Source organism: Biomphalaria glabrata, chromosome 11 (assembly GCF_947242115.1).
Source record: "Biomphalaria glabrata chromosome 11, xgBioGlab47.1, whole genome shotgun sequence".
Classification (NCBI taxonomy): domain Eukaryota; kingdom Metazoa; phylum Mollusca; class Gastropoda; family Planorbidae; genus Biomphalaria; species Biomphalaria glabrata.
The window spans coordinates 2,053,757-2,071,941 of record NC_074721.1 but is presented as its reverse complement, the minus strand read 5'-3'; the positions used below and the strand labels follow the sequence as shown (position 1 = coordinate 2,071,941).

Genomic DNA, 18,185 nt, shown 5'->3' with positions numbered 1-18,185 from the left:
TATAGTTTCATCAATATGTGGATTTCATGACAGTTTTTCATTTATTATAACACCTAGGTATTTTGCATTTTTAGTCTGTGTTACTGGTTTGCCATGAATAAGATAAGTGGAATTAATGTGTTTTAGTTTTTTTGTTACTCTTAACAACTGACATTTTTCTGGGTGGAAAGACATGCTCCAATTTGATTCCCATTTCTGTAATTCATCTAATTCTCTTTGTAAAATATCTGTGTCTTGTGTTGTTTTTATTCTTCTAGACCTATATATTATGCAATCGTAATCACATAGAACAAACTACGATCACACTTTCAAGCGTGTATGAGAAATGCACAATTCAGAAAATGGTTTTTTTAAAAATCGCTTCTGATTTCTAAATGTCATTTTCACGAAGCAGAACTAAGCATCAGGTTTTATGTGGCGGTTCAATAATTGGTTTTAAAGACCTGTGACATTAAATCCTTTTTAATGGATCTAGATATTAAAAAAAATATTACCCATGACTCAACCGGATATAGCCTAAATCTTTTTTTCTTTCGGATTTCATGTCGTAACTGCGTGAAAAATGACAGACCGTTGGCCAGATTTTTTTTTTTAATGTTACGAGTCGACACAGCCAATCAATTTTGTTTGCCGCCAATATATGAACAAATCATTTTTGCGCCTTATTTCTGCTGCTGTCATGCTAGAGTTATTCGCCCTTAAGAATAATTGAAAACAAATAAGCAACTAATCTAGCGATCCATTTTCTCGATCGCAAAAGTTGGACACTCCTGACTGTTGTAAAACAACGCAAGTCTGAGAGACACAACGTCCCCGTGAGAACTCCGATGTTTATCATCTATTTAGTTTACAGTCTCTTAGCATGCGGCTTCACTATTTTCAAAGATATGCAGAGGAGGCCATTAGGTGTGGCGAGTTGGTCCCCCTCCCAATCCCCACTCTTGATAGGCAGCCCGTAATCGGGAAATTCTTAATTTACATAGTCAACCTTTCATGCGGGCCCACCAGGGGCGGGCTGGTTTCAAAATCGGTTCGGGCAATTGTATACAATGCGGCCCACAAAACTGTATATCATACAATGGGGCGTCCAATTCTATGCCCATCTGTCTTCAAAATCATTAAGTTTGATAAGTTACTGTACGCATGCATACAGTGTGTTACGATTGATAGTTGAAAGTACACAAACTTGACATAAGAATGTTTGATTTGATTTTGATTTTAGGCACATCGGCACAATTTAGGCCATGCAAGAATATTTGAGATCATAACAACTTTAATCAGCCATCTTGGCTACCAGAGTAGTGTCCCCTAGGCATGGGCCCAACTCCTTCCTACTCTATTAAGAATCCCTAAAAGGGGGTAATCTACAATATTATCTGGGTTACTGAAAGGGGCATAACATTCCATCAACACTGTGAACCTAATTTGAGAAATCTAGGCCTTATGTTGCTTATTTGGCTAAGTGGTAATGCCCCTAAAGCCTTCTAGTAGCATTGTCTATGCATGAAGACAATTACAGCATTTCGGAAAAATTTGTTAGATTAAAATAGCATTACACTGTCGAGTTCTGCAAAAGATTTTTTTTTTTAAACACGACGGTTAGAAGTGACCCTTTTATTGTGCCACGTGACTAGAGGTATAGTAAGAACACACAAAAAAAAGTTGAAATTTGACAAAAGACAAAATAGTGGAATGTGAGTATTGGTCAGCAGTGACGGACTAAGCCCGGACAATGGGGGATGACATAACAGAACAGTGAATACCTTGTGGTCTTATACAAATATCGTTACTTATATATATCGTTAGTTCTAAGCTAGACGTTAGTGAATAGTTTATAAGATAATCTAGACTTTAAGGAATAAAATAATTAAATTAACTCAAACCAAAACAAAAGGGGGCACGATGCCCCGAGCACCACCTTTTTGCTGGAGCAACATACAGAAAGGCCCCAAAAATTTTTTGCAGATATTTTAGTTTGGTAATACATTCTAAGGTTATTTGTATTCTATTATTATTAAATAATTTTTATTGATAAGCCTAAATATCTATGTGATGTTCATGTGGAATGGGGGGGGGGCACCAATAAAGTTTCTTACCCCGGGCGCAGGTTTTGCTCACAACGCCTCTGCTGAGTAAAATGACTGGGCTATATTTACTTGTGTATATTTAGTAATAGCTTTTATGTATCTCATCTTTCAAGTTTACGGTACACTCAGTGCGCTATGGTCCAATCTCTTTTGTGGACCAGTTTGGAAAGGGGAGGGGGGGGGAAATGTGGGGGAAGGTCTCTCGGCGCTCAGCATACACAACTCTCTGCAAGAGTCGGGACTTGAACTCGAGCCCATTTGTTAGATAGCCGAGCCGTAGCCAAGCGGTTTTTGGGCCACACATCCCGGCTTAATGACGAAAACTCTATTTCACTGTTCAGTGACTAACTTTATAAGTAAACTACATGACAACATCAAAGAATGGACTGGCCCGCCGCTGAAATAAGTTCTATCCAAGGCAAAGAATGGACTGGCCCGCCGCTGAAATAGGTTCTATCCAAGGCAAAGAATGGACTGGCCCGCCGCTGAAATAGGTTCTATCCAAGGCAAAGAATGGACTGGCCCGCCGCTGAAATAGGTTCTATCCAAGGCAAAGAATGGACTGGCCCGCCGCTGAAATAGGTTCTATCCAAGGCAAAGAATGGACTGGCCCGCCACTGAAATAAGTTCTATCCAAGGCAAAGGACAAGAGAGGAATGGAGAAAGATGGTCGACAGATCTTGTGTGCTGCCCCAACGGTCTAATGGACTAAGGGATGGGTGGAGTCGAATGACAAGTTTTTATATAGACGTAGGTCAAGATCCACGGGGCTCGCAAAGATCTTCCTTCAGAGAACAGTGCCAGGTAAAGAAGAAGAGGCAGACAGAAAAAGCGATGGGAGGACAACATTAAAGAATGGACAGGCCTGCCATTGAGAGAGGTTCTAAACAAGGCAAAAAAAAAAAAAAGGGAGGAATGGAGAAAGACGGTCGACAAGTCTTGCCTGGTGCCCCCAAGGGTCCAACAGACTAAGGGATAGGTAAAGGTAAGGTCAACATGACCCTAACATGTGCGGCCCGTAACTGGGGTGTCGAAATTTGATAGACTCTCTCCCCCTCCCAGAACGAAAAAAGGTTGTCCATTACTTTGATACACTAATAGCCTATATCAGTGTTTGCCTATTTCTTTAACGGAACTCTTACCATCTTCGGATAACTCTCCGGCTTGTTTTTTTTTTTTTAGGTAGGATTATTTCCCATTTTCTACATTTTTATTTTTATTTTCGAGTAGATAACTAGAATAAAATATACAGAAAAATGAAGGCTTAAAGACTTTGATGATAAGTAAGGTAGAGTTATCCTTCTCAGAACTTATGGTCTATAGGCTTATCTGTTTCTGTGGACTACGGTTAACGAAGGTGTCATGTGGCCAGCACAACGACCAACTTTTCCCCAACTAATGTCAGGTACCCATTAGAGCTGGATCGACTCAGACGCGCCCAGTGATCCCGAAATAAAAAAAAAACCTAGTCTTTATCAGGATTCGAACCCAGGACCCCCGGTTCGGAAGCCAAGCGCTTACCGCTCAGCCATTGTGCATCCAAAGACTTTAACGGTTTTGTGTTCTTGAGGAGCTTGACTTCTTGATATCAGGCATAGTTTTGTTAAGCTCGATTCATATTTGGTGGGACATCAAGCCGCCAGTATCTAGATCTATATTCTGACTCTGTGGCAATATTGCACAGAATAAAATCTTGCTTCTTGTAAATACATTGTAGAAAACAGAAGTAAAAGGACATCAGCTTGTTTTGACAATATTAAGATTTTCTTTAGACTGTTAAGATTTTCTTTAGACTATTAAGATACTCTTTAGACTATTAAGATACTCTTTAGACTATTAAGATACTCTTTAGATTATTAAGATACTCTTTAGACTATTAAGATACTCTTTAGACTATTAAGATATCCTTTGACTATTAAGATACTCTTTGGACTATTAAGATACTCTTTAGACTATGAAGATATTATTTAGACTATTAAGATACTCTTTGGACTATTAAGATACTCTTTAGACTATTAAGATACTCTTTAGACTATTAAGATACTCTTTAGACTATTAAGATACTCTTTGGACTATTAAGATACTCTTTGGACTATTAAGATACTCTTTAGACTATTAAGATACTCTTTAGACTATTAAGATACTCTTTGGACTATTAAGATACTCTTTGGACTATTAAGATACTCTTTGGACTATTAAGATACTCTTTAGACTATTAAGATACTCTTTGGACTATTAAGATACTCTTTGGACTATTAAGATACTCTTTGGACTATTAAGATACTCTTTGGACTATTAAGATACTCTTTGGACTATTAAGATACTCTTTAGACTATTAAGATACTCTTTAGACTATTAAGATACTCTTTAGACTATTAAGATACTCTTTGGACTATTAAGATACTCTTTGGACTATTAAGATACTCTTTAGACTATGAAGATATTCTTTAGACTATTAAGATACTCTTTGGACTATTAAGATACTCTTTAGACTATTAAGATACTCTTTAGACTATTAACATACTCTTTAGACTATTAAGATACTCTTAGGACTATTAAGATACTCTTTGGACTATGAAGATACTCTTTAGACTATTAAGATACTCTTTAGACTATTAAGATACTCTTTGGACTTTTAAGATACTCTTTAAACTATTAGGATACAAGACTATTAAGATACTCTTTAGACTATTAAGATACTCTTTAGACTATTAAGATACTCTTTGGACTATTAAGATACTAGACTATTAAGATACTCTTTAGACTATTAAGATACTCTTTAGATTATTAAGATACTCTTTAGACTATGAAGATACTCTTTAGACTATTAAGATACTCTTTGGACTATTAAGATACTCTTTAGACTATTAAGATACTCTTTGGACTATTAAGATACTCTTTAGACTATTAAGATACTCTTTAGACTATGAAGATACTCTTTAGACTATTTAGATACTCTTTGGACTATTAAGATACTCTTTAGACTATTAATATACTAGACTATTAAGATACTCTTTGGACTATTAAGATACTCTTAAACTATTAAGATACTAGACTATTAAGATACTCTTTAAACTATTAAGATACTCTTTAGACTATTAAGATACTAGACTATTAAGATACTCTTTGGACTATTAAGATACTCTTTAAACTATTAGGATACTAGACTATTAAGATACTCTTTAGACTATTAAGATACTCTTTAGACTATTAAGATACTCTTTGGACTATTAAGATACTAGACTATTAAGATACTCTTTAGACTATTAAGATACTCTTTAGATTATTAAGATACTCTTTAGACTATGAAGATACTCTTTAGACTATTAAGATACTCTTTAGACTATTAAGATACTCTTTAGACTATGAAGATACTCTTTAGACTATTTAGATACTCTTTGGACTATTAAGATACTCTTTAGACTATTAATATACTAGACTATTAAGATACTCTTTGGACTATTAAGATACTCTTAAACTATTAAGATACTAGACTATTAAGATACTCTTTAGACTATTAAGATACTAGACTATTAAGATACTCTTTGGACTATTAAGATATTCTTAAACTATTACGATACTAGACTATTAAGATACTCTTTAAACTATTAAGATACTAGACTATTACGATAATCTTTAGACTATTAAGATACTAGACAATTACGATACTCTGTAGACACTATTGATCAGAAATCATTTAATAGTTGACCTTTCTATCTTTGTGTCAAATTGAGCTTGTACTCTAGATAAGTTCAGATTTCATAGCGATGTCATAGTTAGAGCCGGCGTTACGAATAAGCGGGGCCCAATTAAAAGGATGCTTGCGAGGCTCCTCTCCTATTTTTAAAAATAATAACATCTATTACTTTTAATTACATCATTGCACCAACATTTTTGATACAACATGAATAGGAAGCAATTCAAAATTGGCGCCAGAGGCTTAGTTACTTTATGTCCGTTGTATGAGACACTAAATATGTTAACCCTTTATGTCCGTTGTATGAGACACTAAATATGTTAACCCTTTATGTCCGTTGTATGAGACACTAAATGTATTAACCCTTTATGTCCGTTGTATGAGACACTAAATATGTTAACCCTTTATGTCCGTTGTATGAGACACTAAATGTGTTAACCCTTTATGTCCGTTGTATGAGACACTAAATGTGTTAACCCTTTATGTCCGTTGTATGAGACACTAAATATGTTAACCCTTTATGTCCGTTGTATGAGACACTAAATGTATTAACCCTTTATGTCCGTTGTATGAGACGCTAAATATGTTAACCCTTTATGTCCGTTGTATGAGACACTAAATGTGTTAACCCTTTATGTCCGTTGTATGAGACACTAAATATGTTAACCCTTTATGTCCGTTGTATGAGACACTAAATGTGTTAACCCTTTATGTCCGTTGTATGAGACACTAAATATGTTAACCCTTTATGTCCGTTGTATGAGACACTAAATGTATTAACCCTTTATGTCCGTTGTATGAGACACTAAATATGTTAACCCTTTATGTCCGTTGTATGAGACACTAAATGTATTAACCCTTTATGTCCGTTGTATGAGACACTAAATATGTTAACCCTTTATGTCCGTTGTATGAGACACTAAATGTGTTAACCCTTTATGTCCGTTGTATGAGACACTAAATGTATTAACCCTTTATGTCCGTTGTATGAGACACTAAATATGTTAACCCTTTATGTCCGTTGTATGAGACACTAAATATGTTAACCCTTTACGTCCGTTGTATGAGACACTAAATATGTTAACCCTTTATGTCCGTTGTATGAGACACTAAATGTGTTAACCCTTTATGTCCGTTGTATGAGACACTAAATGTATTAACCCTTTATGCCCGTTGTATGAGACACTAAATGTGTTAACCCTTTATGTCCGTTGTATGAGACACTAAATATGTTAACCCTTTATGTCCGGTGTATGAAACTCTGAATATGTTAACCCTTTACGTGCTGCCTCTTTAGAAACCATTGATTGATAGAGATAGTGTTAATGTCGATTGCCAGGCGCGGAGCCCGATTCGGAGCCATCGGTCCCATTGGGCTAGGGCAGCCCCTGGTTAATAATAATAATAATCTTTATTGTCCGTAAAAAAATTTGACTTACAATGTATGCATTACACCAAACAAAATATTATGATTATATAAAATCAAAATGTACTTTCACACCAGACTCACTGTTATATAATAGTTATAGTTTCTTTTCAATACCAAGAAGAGCAATATAAATCAATTAATCTTTTCTGTATGCTTAGGAATAATTCTTGTGTAGGTCTACTAGTTAACTGTTCCAATACTTCGTGGAACTCCGAGTCAAGCCTCGCGGACACAGTTTGGGGAAACACTGGCTTAGATTTTAATTCATTTCCTAAATTAAAACGAAACACTCAGACCATAATTTAATCTTAAACTTGAAAGTAATATTGTTTTAATTTCATAAATGTAATATATACAGACACAGTTAACCTACACTGTAATTTGTGGATTTAAGTATATAAAAATCATAACGTCTTTATTTGTGGGCACGGTGGCTGAGTGGTTAAGCGCTCGGCTTACAAACGTGAGGTTCTGGGTTAGAATCTCCGTGAAGACAGGGATTTTGAATTTAGGGATTTTGAATTTAGGGATTTTTAGGGCGACCCTCAGTCCGCCCAACTCTAAATGGCACCTGGCTTTGGTTGGAGGAAAGTGAAGGTGGTTGGTCGTTGTGCTGGCCGCTTGACATCCTGCTCGTTGACCGTTGGCCACAGAAACAGATGACCTTAACATCATCTGCCCCATATCATTTGGAACAATGATCCAAGTTCTGAAAGGGAAACTTTCCATTACATAACGTCTTTGAGACCTGGGAGAGTGCTAGCTGCGTAGTAAAGCGCTTGGCTACTGAACCGAGAGGTCTCGGGTTCGTATCTTAGTCGAATTTCGATATTTTAAATATCGTTTTTTTTTTACGACGCCCTTGAGTCCAACCAATCCTAATAGGTACCTGACATTAGTTGAAGAAAGTAAAGACGGTTGGTCGTTAGGCTGGACATATGACAACCTTGTTAATCGTTTTCCCATGAAACATATGACCTCTACATCAACTGCCCTTTAGATTGTATGGTCTGAAAATGGACATGTATATGATTCACTTTAAGACATTAAAGTTATATTTTAGTTCTTCACAATGTTAAGTCCTACACGTTGCGTAATGCAATTTAAAAACAAAAAAACGAAACACTGAGTGACTTTCCGCCCTCACGCTGGCCCCGGCTGGTAAAGGTCCTAGCATTCCTGTCACACTAGTGACCTTTCCGTCATAAATCGACCTACTGTGTCATACGCCGACATAAAGAAGATTTAATAACCCTTTAATAGACCTGCCGAGGTCACGCGCCATGATGGCCGGGATCTCGCTTTTTGTTAGTGTTGAATTATGCAGACGACAGTTAATTTAGAAAGATAACTTCCGGTACAGGTCGCGGTCGTAAATTCGAGTCCACACACAGCTCCAAGACACCTTAAAATAATCACACGAAAAATTTACATGCGAAGTAATTTCGTTTTTTAGCGGCCGCCGAAAAGTCTCTATAGTTTTGAGTGGTTTGTCTGTCCCTCCGTCCGTCCATCTCGTGTAGATCACACAAACTGTAAAAATATATTAAAAATCCAAAAATTTAAATATTTTAGATCCTGCATAGTTCAGGTACAACAGCTACTTTTTTTCTGTTTTCTGAAAGCGAACTGTTTAATTTTTAAAATTAGATATGCTAGCACTTTTTCCTTAAAAATCTACCATATCTACAACCATTCAATATTAATGGTAAAAAAAAAAAAAACACACTTTTAAGACCAATTGTTATTTATAGAATTAACAAAACTCCAGAAGTGTCTGCAAGTGGAACTTTAACAATCTAAGTAACCAGGAATAATGAACAATTAATAAATAACGTTTACATTATTCTTTCAGAGGATCGTTATATTTTATGTGTTTTTCTTGTGTTTGATGTCATTTTAATTTGTTAAAAAAAAAAAACGTGAATTAAACTGTCCATAAACTAAAGACTTTAATTACAGATTTGCGTGTGGTCAGAACTCTGATGTCTTTATACCTCGTGACCAACAGTAAACATTGGTCTCCTGGTTATGTTTGCTCGCATTTGTTCCTGTATTGGCGACAATCAATTCATAATTCATGAAAAGCGGCCTTTAGAAACCAATGAACCAGTGGCGTGGCTAGGGTGGGGGGAGGAGAGGGGAGAATTTGAAAATCCCCCCCGGCCCCCCTCAAGTGGCCCCCCTCAAATGAGTGTTTTTTACATTAAAAATTAATAATTATGCAAAAATCAGAAGCCCCCCCCCCAAAAGAAAAAGGTCAAGCCCCCCGGGCCCCCCAAACGATGGAAAGTTCCTAGCTACGCTCCCTGCAATGAACAATGGAAATGATTATGGACTATACACAACGTCTTGATAATGTACTGGCTAATCCGTTAACACGTTTGTATTGTGTGCTAATGTAATTGAATAGAGGGGGAAAAAAACCAAGAATTTTTGTTTGTTTGTTATTAATTGATTTATGTGATACAAGATAATAACATTTCAAATAAGTATTTACTTTAAATTTAAATATATTTTAATACAAAATGTATAAAGCAGTGTTCTTAGATACTGAACCAAAGGGAAAAAAAAAAACTTCTTCCTTGAGGCCTTGAATCAGAGATCGATACCTTACAGAACCATCAATTAGGGTGAACCATAGCTTCTCAACAATTAGTCATTGAAATTAAATTAATATCAACTATGTCAAAATAATAATAATAATAATAATAGGAACATTCTCGTTGCCTGTCAGAGGGCGGTACTTCTGCAGACCTGCCACATCACCAGAAAATTCCTCGGTGGAAACTGATAAAAGGGACTACGATGAATTTTGTTTCTCTTTATAATAATAATAATAATAATGAGTAAAATAATAATAGTACTACTAATAATAATAATGAGAATAATAATAATAGTAATAATAAAAATAATAATGACAGTAATATATCTCCGTACACTCTATGGTATCTTGTCAGTCGGGCTAAACATACAATAATATCAGTGACACTTACGACAGTCACTCTTCTTTTTTTTTGTAGGGAAAGGGAGAAAGGGACAGGGTTGTGATTGTTGATAGTTTGTAGTTCATAAAAGTTGAAAAGTTCCCATTTTAGACCTTACTATATATAGGGCAGATTGTGTGAAGGTCATCTGTTTCTTTGGCTCGCGGTTAACGAAGGTGTCATGTGGCCAGACCGAACGCCTTTTCTTTTTCCCAACAAACTCAAGGTACCCATTAGGGATGGGAGGACTTAGGGGCGCCCTAAAGATCCCGAAAGGAAAAATCCCAGTCTTCACCAGAATTCCGATTCGGAAGTTCATGCGCTTTACCGCTCAGCCACCGCGCCTCATTTGTATTTCATGGCTTCTGATAGTCTTGCTGAATAGTTATTACAACATGTCCTTTCTACCCGACTGAGAGGACCGGGGCTCGATTCTGTTTCCACACGAACTATCTTTATAAACTAGTTTGTGTGTGTAGTGCGTTTGTTTTGTGAGGCAATATTCTGTTCTTTGTCTGCTAACTCTCTATACCAGCGGTTCTCAACCTTTTAGGCTCGGCGACCCCTTTTTTACAATCCCCAACTCTGCCGCGACCCCCCCCCCTCACACATACATACAGCAACAGGAGAATAGACAATAACATTCCATTTTTTTTCGATGGTCTTAGGCGACCCCTGGCAAATCGTCAATCGACCCCCAAGGGGGTCGCGACCCACAGGTTGAGAACCCCTGCTCTATACAATTTTCTCCGATTGTTTTTACTGTTGTGTTTAATTGTTGTCATACGAAGTGAAGTCTTTACAGTCTCTTCTTACTTTCAGCAATACTGTTGTGTTTAATTGTTGTCATACGAAGTGAAGTCTTTACAGTCTCTTCTTACTTTCAGCAATACTGTTGTGTTTAATTGTGGTCATACGAAGTGAAGTCTTTACAGTCTCTTCTTACTTTCAGCAATACTGTTGTGTTTAATTGTTGTCATACGAAGTGAAGTCTTTACAGTCTCTTCTTACTTTCAGCAATACTGTTGTGTTTAATTGTTGTCATACGAAGTGAAGTCTTTACAGTCTCTTCTTACTTTCAGCAATACTGTTGTGTTTAATTGTTGTCATACGAAGTGAAGTCTTTACAGTCTCTTCTTACTTTCAGCAATACTGGGTAGTGAGAGACATAAGAGAGGACCTTGTGAACAGCTGTATCTTATCTTATCTTATCTTATCTTATCTTGTACTGTTTTGCCTTGTCTTATCTTGTACTGTCTTATCTTGTCTTTTTTTTTTATCGTGTAAATTACTAACGTTAGTTCAAAGGAGTCCACAATTACGTCCTAAGTATGTAAGTCTAGTCATGCTCTGCTAAGTCATAGGTTTTCTCGGCTGATTCAGGCAACCCTAACCCTAACAGTACTAGGGAAGATGACAAAGAGAGGGAGAGACAGAGATAGAGAAAGAGAGAGAGAGAGACACAGAGAGGCAGGATAACATAGCGTCACGGGCAGGATATTGCCCGCTGACCGCAGTTCAGGGATCACTGTTGCAGACAGTCAAAACTCCTCTCTTTATGCAGAATTCTATTTTTTTTTTAAATCATAATGATAAATAATGTCTGTGTTTTAATATAGCAGATGTGTACTTCTAGCACTGTGCGACTTACGTTCTTTTGTATTAACTAGATATAAACAAAACATTCATCTTATTTACAATGCGGAATGCTGTTTATTTAAATTTTCCTTCACTGACTATGTAGATGATGTGTTTGTCTTAAATCGGGTGTTAGATTTACCGGTTATATAAATAAATTACATAAAAATTCTTTTGCTTTTTTTTTTCGGAAACACATTAACTGTAGACCAAAATAAAATCATCAATAGATATTAATAAAAAAAGATTACAAACGGTTATAACTATCACATTGAAATTTAGAATAATCAAAATTTAGAATATCAAAAAGGCATCATTAAAGAGCCTGCTGGTAATTGACGATATTACGAGAAATTCAGAAGAAGAGGCCGACAAAGAAAGCGATCGACGGGCCTGTCATTAAAAGGAAATTCTAGTCATTCCGAAAGAGGTAGGGTTGGTGGACCGATCATGTGTGGTGCCCCAACGCTTCATCAGGCTAAGGGGCAGAGGAAGGATAAAGGAGCGAGACAGTCGACAGATCATAAGTGGTACCCCGAATGTTTAACAGACCAAGGGACAAGTGACGAATACATTCCTACAGAATATTAATAGCCTCATTCCCCAATGTAGTCAATTCTCTGAAATATTCTAAGCTAAGATGGAAATAGAATCAGTGGAAAATTAAACTTGTGTCATCCTGACATTGGCGCAGCTTTTGACTGTCCGCTTTGATCATGACGAACACCAAAACTTGTGCGGGAAAAAAAAAGTTTAGTCAGATGAATGGCGCCCGCAGGGCCCGAACGTTAAACTCTATAAACTTTTTTTTTTATCACACTTTTGGCACAAAGAATATTACAGTTAGGTGACTAGCAGCCAGTAGGGTAACTGGCATCAATTAAGGGGACTAGCATACAGTAAGGTGATCAAACTTGATTAACAGTGATGTCAGCATTCCACGCTAGAGTATAGATTGAGTTGAGGAGACTGTAACAAAGGGACTTTAATTGAACATTTTCTTTATATTTCTGTATAATTTTCTCAATACAGTATTACAAAACAAAGAAAAGAAACTACTGCTTTACTTTGCTCTATTTTCTTGTATTCTTAAACCATGGAAGAAAAAAAAATGTGTAGATATACAGTGCTTAAAGTAAATCAATGTAATGAATTTTGCTTTTAAACGAAATAATTAGTCTGTCCTATAAATCGTATATATATCTTATAAACAAGGGGAGATAATTGTAACATTGCCCATGCCTAAACTTCCTTGATCATAAATTGTTTGGGCACAAAGGAGGTGAGTTGGGAAGGGGGATGGGGATGGGAGCGGACTGGAGACCTTGTTGGCTGTTGTGTAAGGGATGAATGGGGCCAATGTCAACCCATACCAGGTCTATGATACACGCTGCGTGTCTGTGATGGATTGAGGACGGGCAGGTAGCTAGTAAATCTATGATGACGGCTATACTTGCAAGTCCCAGCGCTCCCCACCCCCCCCCCTTTTTTTTTCTTGTTTTCCTTTTTGCGTCTAATAGGTTATTGAGGGGGAAGAAGACATTGGAATGTGTTCTCACTCGAGGCACGTCGAATGTCCAATTGTATTGCGCTTAATTGATTATCTATTCATTCCTTTCCATTCTTACCCTCCCTCTCTTTCTCTCTCTCTTTCTCTCTCTCTCTGTCTCTCTTTCTTTATCTGTCTCTTTCTCTGTCTCTTTTTTTCTTTGGGGGCGCGGTGGCTGAAAGATAACTTTACGTTTTATTTAACTTTTTTTTTCTTTATCTGTCTCTCTCTCTGTCTCTTTTTTTCTTTCTCTGTCTCTTTTTTTCTCTCTCTGTCTCTTTCTTTCTCTCTCTGTCTCTTTCTTTCTCTCTCTGTCTCTTTCTTTCTTTCTCTGTCTCTTTCTTTCTCTGTCTCTTTCTTTCTCTGTCTCTTTCTTTCTCTGTCTCTTTCTTTCTTTCTTTCTCTGTTTGTCTTTTCATCTTCTTCTCTCTCTCTCTCTCTCTTACTTTCTGTCTCTTTCTGCCTCTCTCTCTGTCTCCCTCTCTCTCTCTCTCTTACTCTCTGTCTCTTTCTGTCTCTCTCTCTCTTTCTGTCTCTCTTTCTGTCTCTCTTTCTGTCTCTCTCTTTCTGTCTGTCTCTCTCTTTCTGTCTCTCTCTTTCTGTCTCTCTCTCCTTTTCTGTCTCTTTTCCCTCACTCACGTTCTTAAAAAAAATATGTTATCAAGACTACAATGTTAGATCCAGCATGGAACAAACTATTAAACCTGAAGTCCCAGACATCACAGATATAGAGCTAGAACAAACTGGAGAGTGTCAATGGAAAGTGGCTTCCAAAAATTTAATGGGTTTAATTCTTTTCTTTTTCGTCTTACCGTCTGCCTGTTTTATTTATTTCGAAACTGGAATGTATATAAAAAAGTAAAAATTTAAATCTCAAAAACTCAATCGCGGTCATTTGCTCTACCACTGAACCACTCCATGGTTAAAGAAAGTAAGGGGGGGGGGGAAGGTCACAGGTCAACGTTTGTTAGAGCACAAGTTGAAAGTCTTTATAAAGAATGCCAGATTTTTTACAATGTGATACTATAGGTCTGTCACAGATGCCATTATAGATTTATTTGTATATTTCACATTTAAAAGCTTGTGTGTAAATAGAAATATAAACCCTTAACTGAGCCTCAGGAATTACCCCACAAATCTAGATCCTTGACAGCGCCTCAGGTTTTACCCGAGACGTAATTACGATGTTGCAAATCTATTGGTTGATTCGAAAATAAATAAAGACATTTTTTTAAAAAGAGTGAGCGCCAGAGAATTGACGAGAGAGAAAGAACGCCAGTCGATGAAAGAATTTCCTAGTAGACAGTCGCGTTTTCTAAGAGCTCTGATTTAAAGCCTTTGTAATATTATTTGTGCTTGTTGATCTGTAACTTGTACATAAGCTGTACTTACGTTTTATATTTAAATAAAGTTCCAGAGTTGTGTTTTAACAAAGAATCTTTTATTGTGAATCCTAGATCGTCATTTATTCAACTATTTTAATTCAAGTGAAATCCCCGGCACCACAACACACATCGTGACAAGGTCATAGAAATAAGGCTCAGACCGCCCGGTAGTTCCCGCACACTAAGCAACCCCTTAAGTGACGCCACTGCAGACTTCACTAAAGTTTAAGAAAGAAAAACAAAGTCGTAACTCACCTCTTTGGCATAGAGTCTGGTACGGAGACATGCTGGGCGCTTTGTTGAAATCCAGGGTCGGCGACATCTCGGAGGTTCTCCATCCGTTATCCAAAACGTTCAGTCTCTGGTGGTTGTTGCACGAGCAGGAGATGGCGCAGCACGACCTGGTCGGGTCCTCCCTGGCGCAGCTATCGTACTCTGCGCGCGCGTTTGAGGCGGCGCTCTTGTACAGCAGGCCCTCGTAGCCCGACTTCATGAGGTTCGAGTCCCTGGGCACGGTCGGGCTGTCTGCGGAGCCGATGGGGTTCAGCTTCCAGTCTCCGTTGTTGCCTTGCTTGACGCCGCCGGAGTCTGACTGGAACGGGTAGACTGCAGGAGGGGAGAAGTAGCTGGCAGACCACGAGGGCGTGTACATGCTGGGGTAGCTCCTCTCGCAATTCGCCGACTCGGAATACGCCGATGGAATGTGCCATCCTCGAAAAGCGTAGGGATTCATAATCCTGTTCGCCTTGGAACAAAGAAAAAAAAAAAACACCCAATCCTAGGTTTTAATTATCTAATTTCTTGTTGACTCGAGTCCTTGGTTTTGATTATACCAACTTCTTAATTGAATATAAACACAATCCTAGGTAGAATTAAACACAGAAAAACATTTCCCATCAATCGAAACCAGATAGAAATAAACAAAAATCAGTTTTATTTAAAACCACATTATAAAATGGAATTATAAATTTTAAGCTGATTTCAATGTATCTAATCTATATAGACACAATTAATAACTCTGTAACAGACATCTATGGTGTAAGGGTTATCATAAACACGCGTTGCAAATAAATTACTAATATCACTGCATGCTGTCTAATTTGCTTGGCATTTTAAAACATAAATAAATCTAAACTGTATTATAAGTTCTTTTGTGTTTCGCCATCTGACATAACACCAATAAAATATTTTTTTTTTTTAAATATAAACAATTTAGTTTAATTTCAGTTTTTTTTTAATGCGTCTAGTATGTTAACAAGGGGCGTAAATAGGATATATTGTTCTCTGTTGTCTGCCCTTGTTTGTAACTGACAGAAATGGGCTGCGTCGTAAAAGAAGTGCAGATAATTCATGCGCTACCTGCTCCCAGAATGCAGTGTAGTGTGTAGTTTCATTACATCGCTTTATCACTACTGCTCATTTATCCTTACGCAAAGTATAAAATAAAAATAAAAATTAGATGAACAATTTTTTCTTTCAAGAGGAAGACAATTAATGTTCCCTTCTGAAGTTTTATGTCCATATATTATATAGAGAGCTTGAGACGGCTTTTAGAGAAAGCAATATCATTTTCTAGATGTCAGTATATTCGTTTCCTGTAGAATGGTTTCTGTTTGTGTCGCATCAGATCAAGCACAATGGTCAATGCAAAGTCTGGACGTCACGTGATACAAAACTTGATTCAACGTCGATCTGTAATAAAAAAGTAAAAGACAAAATTAAAAAAAAAATCTTCTAGTATTTCTTTCTCGAAAACAAAATCTAACAATAGCCACGACAATGGCTGCCTGGTCGTGCGGTTTGCGCGCTGGACTGTCGTTCAGATTTATCGATGGTCCCGGGTTCAAACCCTGCCAGCTCCCAACCCCCGTCGTCCTGTGGGAAGTTTGGACTAGGAAGTAATTATCTTCAACTCTGAAGGAACACCCGAAACATGTCAAACAATTTACAGCAAACATTTTACATCAATAAATTTCACATAAAAATTCCTTTAAAAATAAATTACATAATTAGTAATTTTGTTCAATACAAAATTTGCAATAAAATAATACTATTATTAATTGCCTTGAAATTATACATAAAATAAATTAATGTATCTTATCTTATCTTATATAATACACACGTTACCTCAAAAAAGAAGATGATTACGTCCTACGCTTCATGCATTTAGTCATGCATATTAACCAATGACTTAAATTCTGCCAAGTCGCTATTTTTTATGGCTAGCTCAGGCAACCCATTCCACGCTCTAATAGCACTAGGGAAGAAGGAGTATTTGTACAAATTTGTCCTAGCATATGGGACGAGAAATGCACAGATATGTTTGTGTCTTTCAGAGTATTTTATTAAATTTTGTTTTTGTATTTCAAGATTATGGTTCAGTGTTTTATGCATAATTGCTACTTTACATTTATATAAACAAAATGATCAAAGACCAGATTTTTTTCTATGTTAAATAAATAAAATATATCGGATTTATTTGAGTTCAGAACTGGGAGATCTTAGTTCCCTGTGATACACATTTAACAATTGATCTCGTTCTGATAATTCGCTTATGCTCCTGTAGTTGCGATGATAAATTTATAACTGATCTCATCTTGTCTTATTAAATACAGACGTTAATTGAAAAAAAAATATATGATTACGGCCTACCCGTGTTCCTAGGTCAATCTAGACGCGCATGTTAACCAATGACTTAAACTCACTTAAAATCATTGGTTTTCCTATCTGGCTCATCGTAATGTGCTGCGGCGGGTATATTACAATGAACAGTAAAAATGATCATGAACTATAAAAACAAAAAAATAGGCAACGATCTGTCGACTAAGTAACCCTTGTTATTTTGGGAAACAAATGGCAGTTGGGCGTTTGTCTCCAGTGAAGGATTGGAATGGAATGGATTGCCTCATGGAATGGATAGCCCCATTGAATGGATTGCCTCATGGAATGAATTGCCTGAGCTAGCCAGGAAAACCAGTGACTTGGCAGAATTTAAGTCATTGGTTAATATGCATGACTTAATGCATGACGCGTAGGACGTAATCATCTTCTTTTTTTTTTTTTTTGAAGTAACGTCTGTATTATATAAGATAAGATAATATTGTTTAAATCGTATATCACTTATTGTTCTGCAAGTTTTTAGTGCAGGAGGAAATGTAATGTTTGCAAGCGACCCATTTTCTACAAAATGCTTCCAAGACTGTTAAAGGGGCAATGATCAATTTTGTTAATTCAATGAGACACGACCCTGGCAGTGCCAGAGAATGAACATTTTTAACATAATTTTAACAGTAATAATGATATTGTAATAATAATACAATTATTTCTATCTGCACCATTCACATATAAACTAATCGAATGACTTCATACTAGTAAGTATTCCCGTAAACATTTGGATTGTATTCTATTTCATC

The 18,185-nt window shown here is 36.7% G+C and overlaps 1 protein-coding gene across 1 annotated transcript in view; it reads right to left on the bottom strand.

Annotated features, from left to right (window-relative positions):
* LOC129921702 (homeobox protein Hox-D12-like) overlaps positions 1-18,185 on the bottom strand; it is a 109,618-nt gene that overhangs the window by 34,875 nt on the left and 56,558 nt on the right. The window contains exon 2 of the mRNA XM_056004189.1: positions 15,028-16,464. Within this exon, the coding sequence (XP_055860164.1) occupies positions 15,028-15,505 (478 nt within the window). The 5' untranslated portion in view covers positions 15,506-16,464. The remainder of the gene's footprint in view (positions 1-15,027; positions 16,465-18,185) is intronic.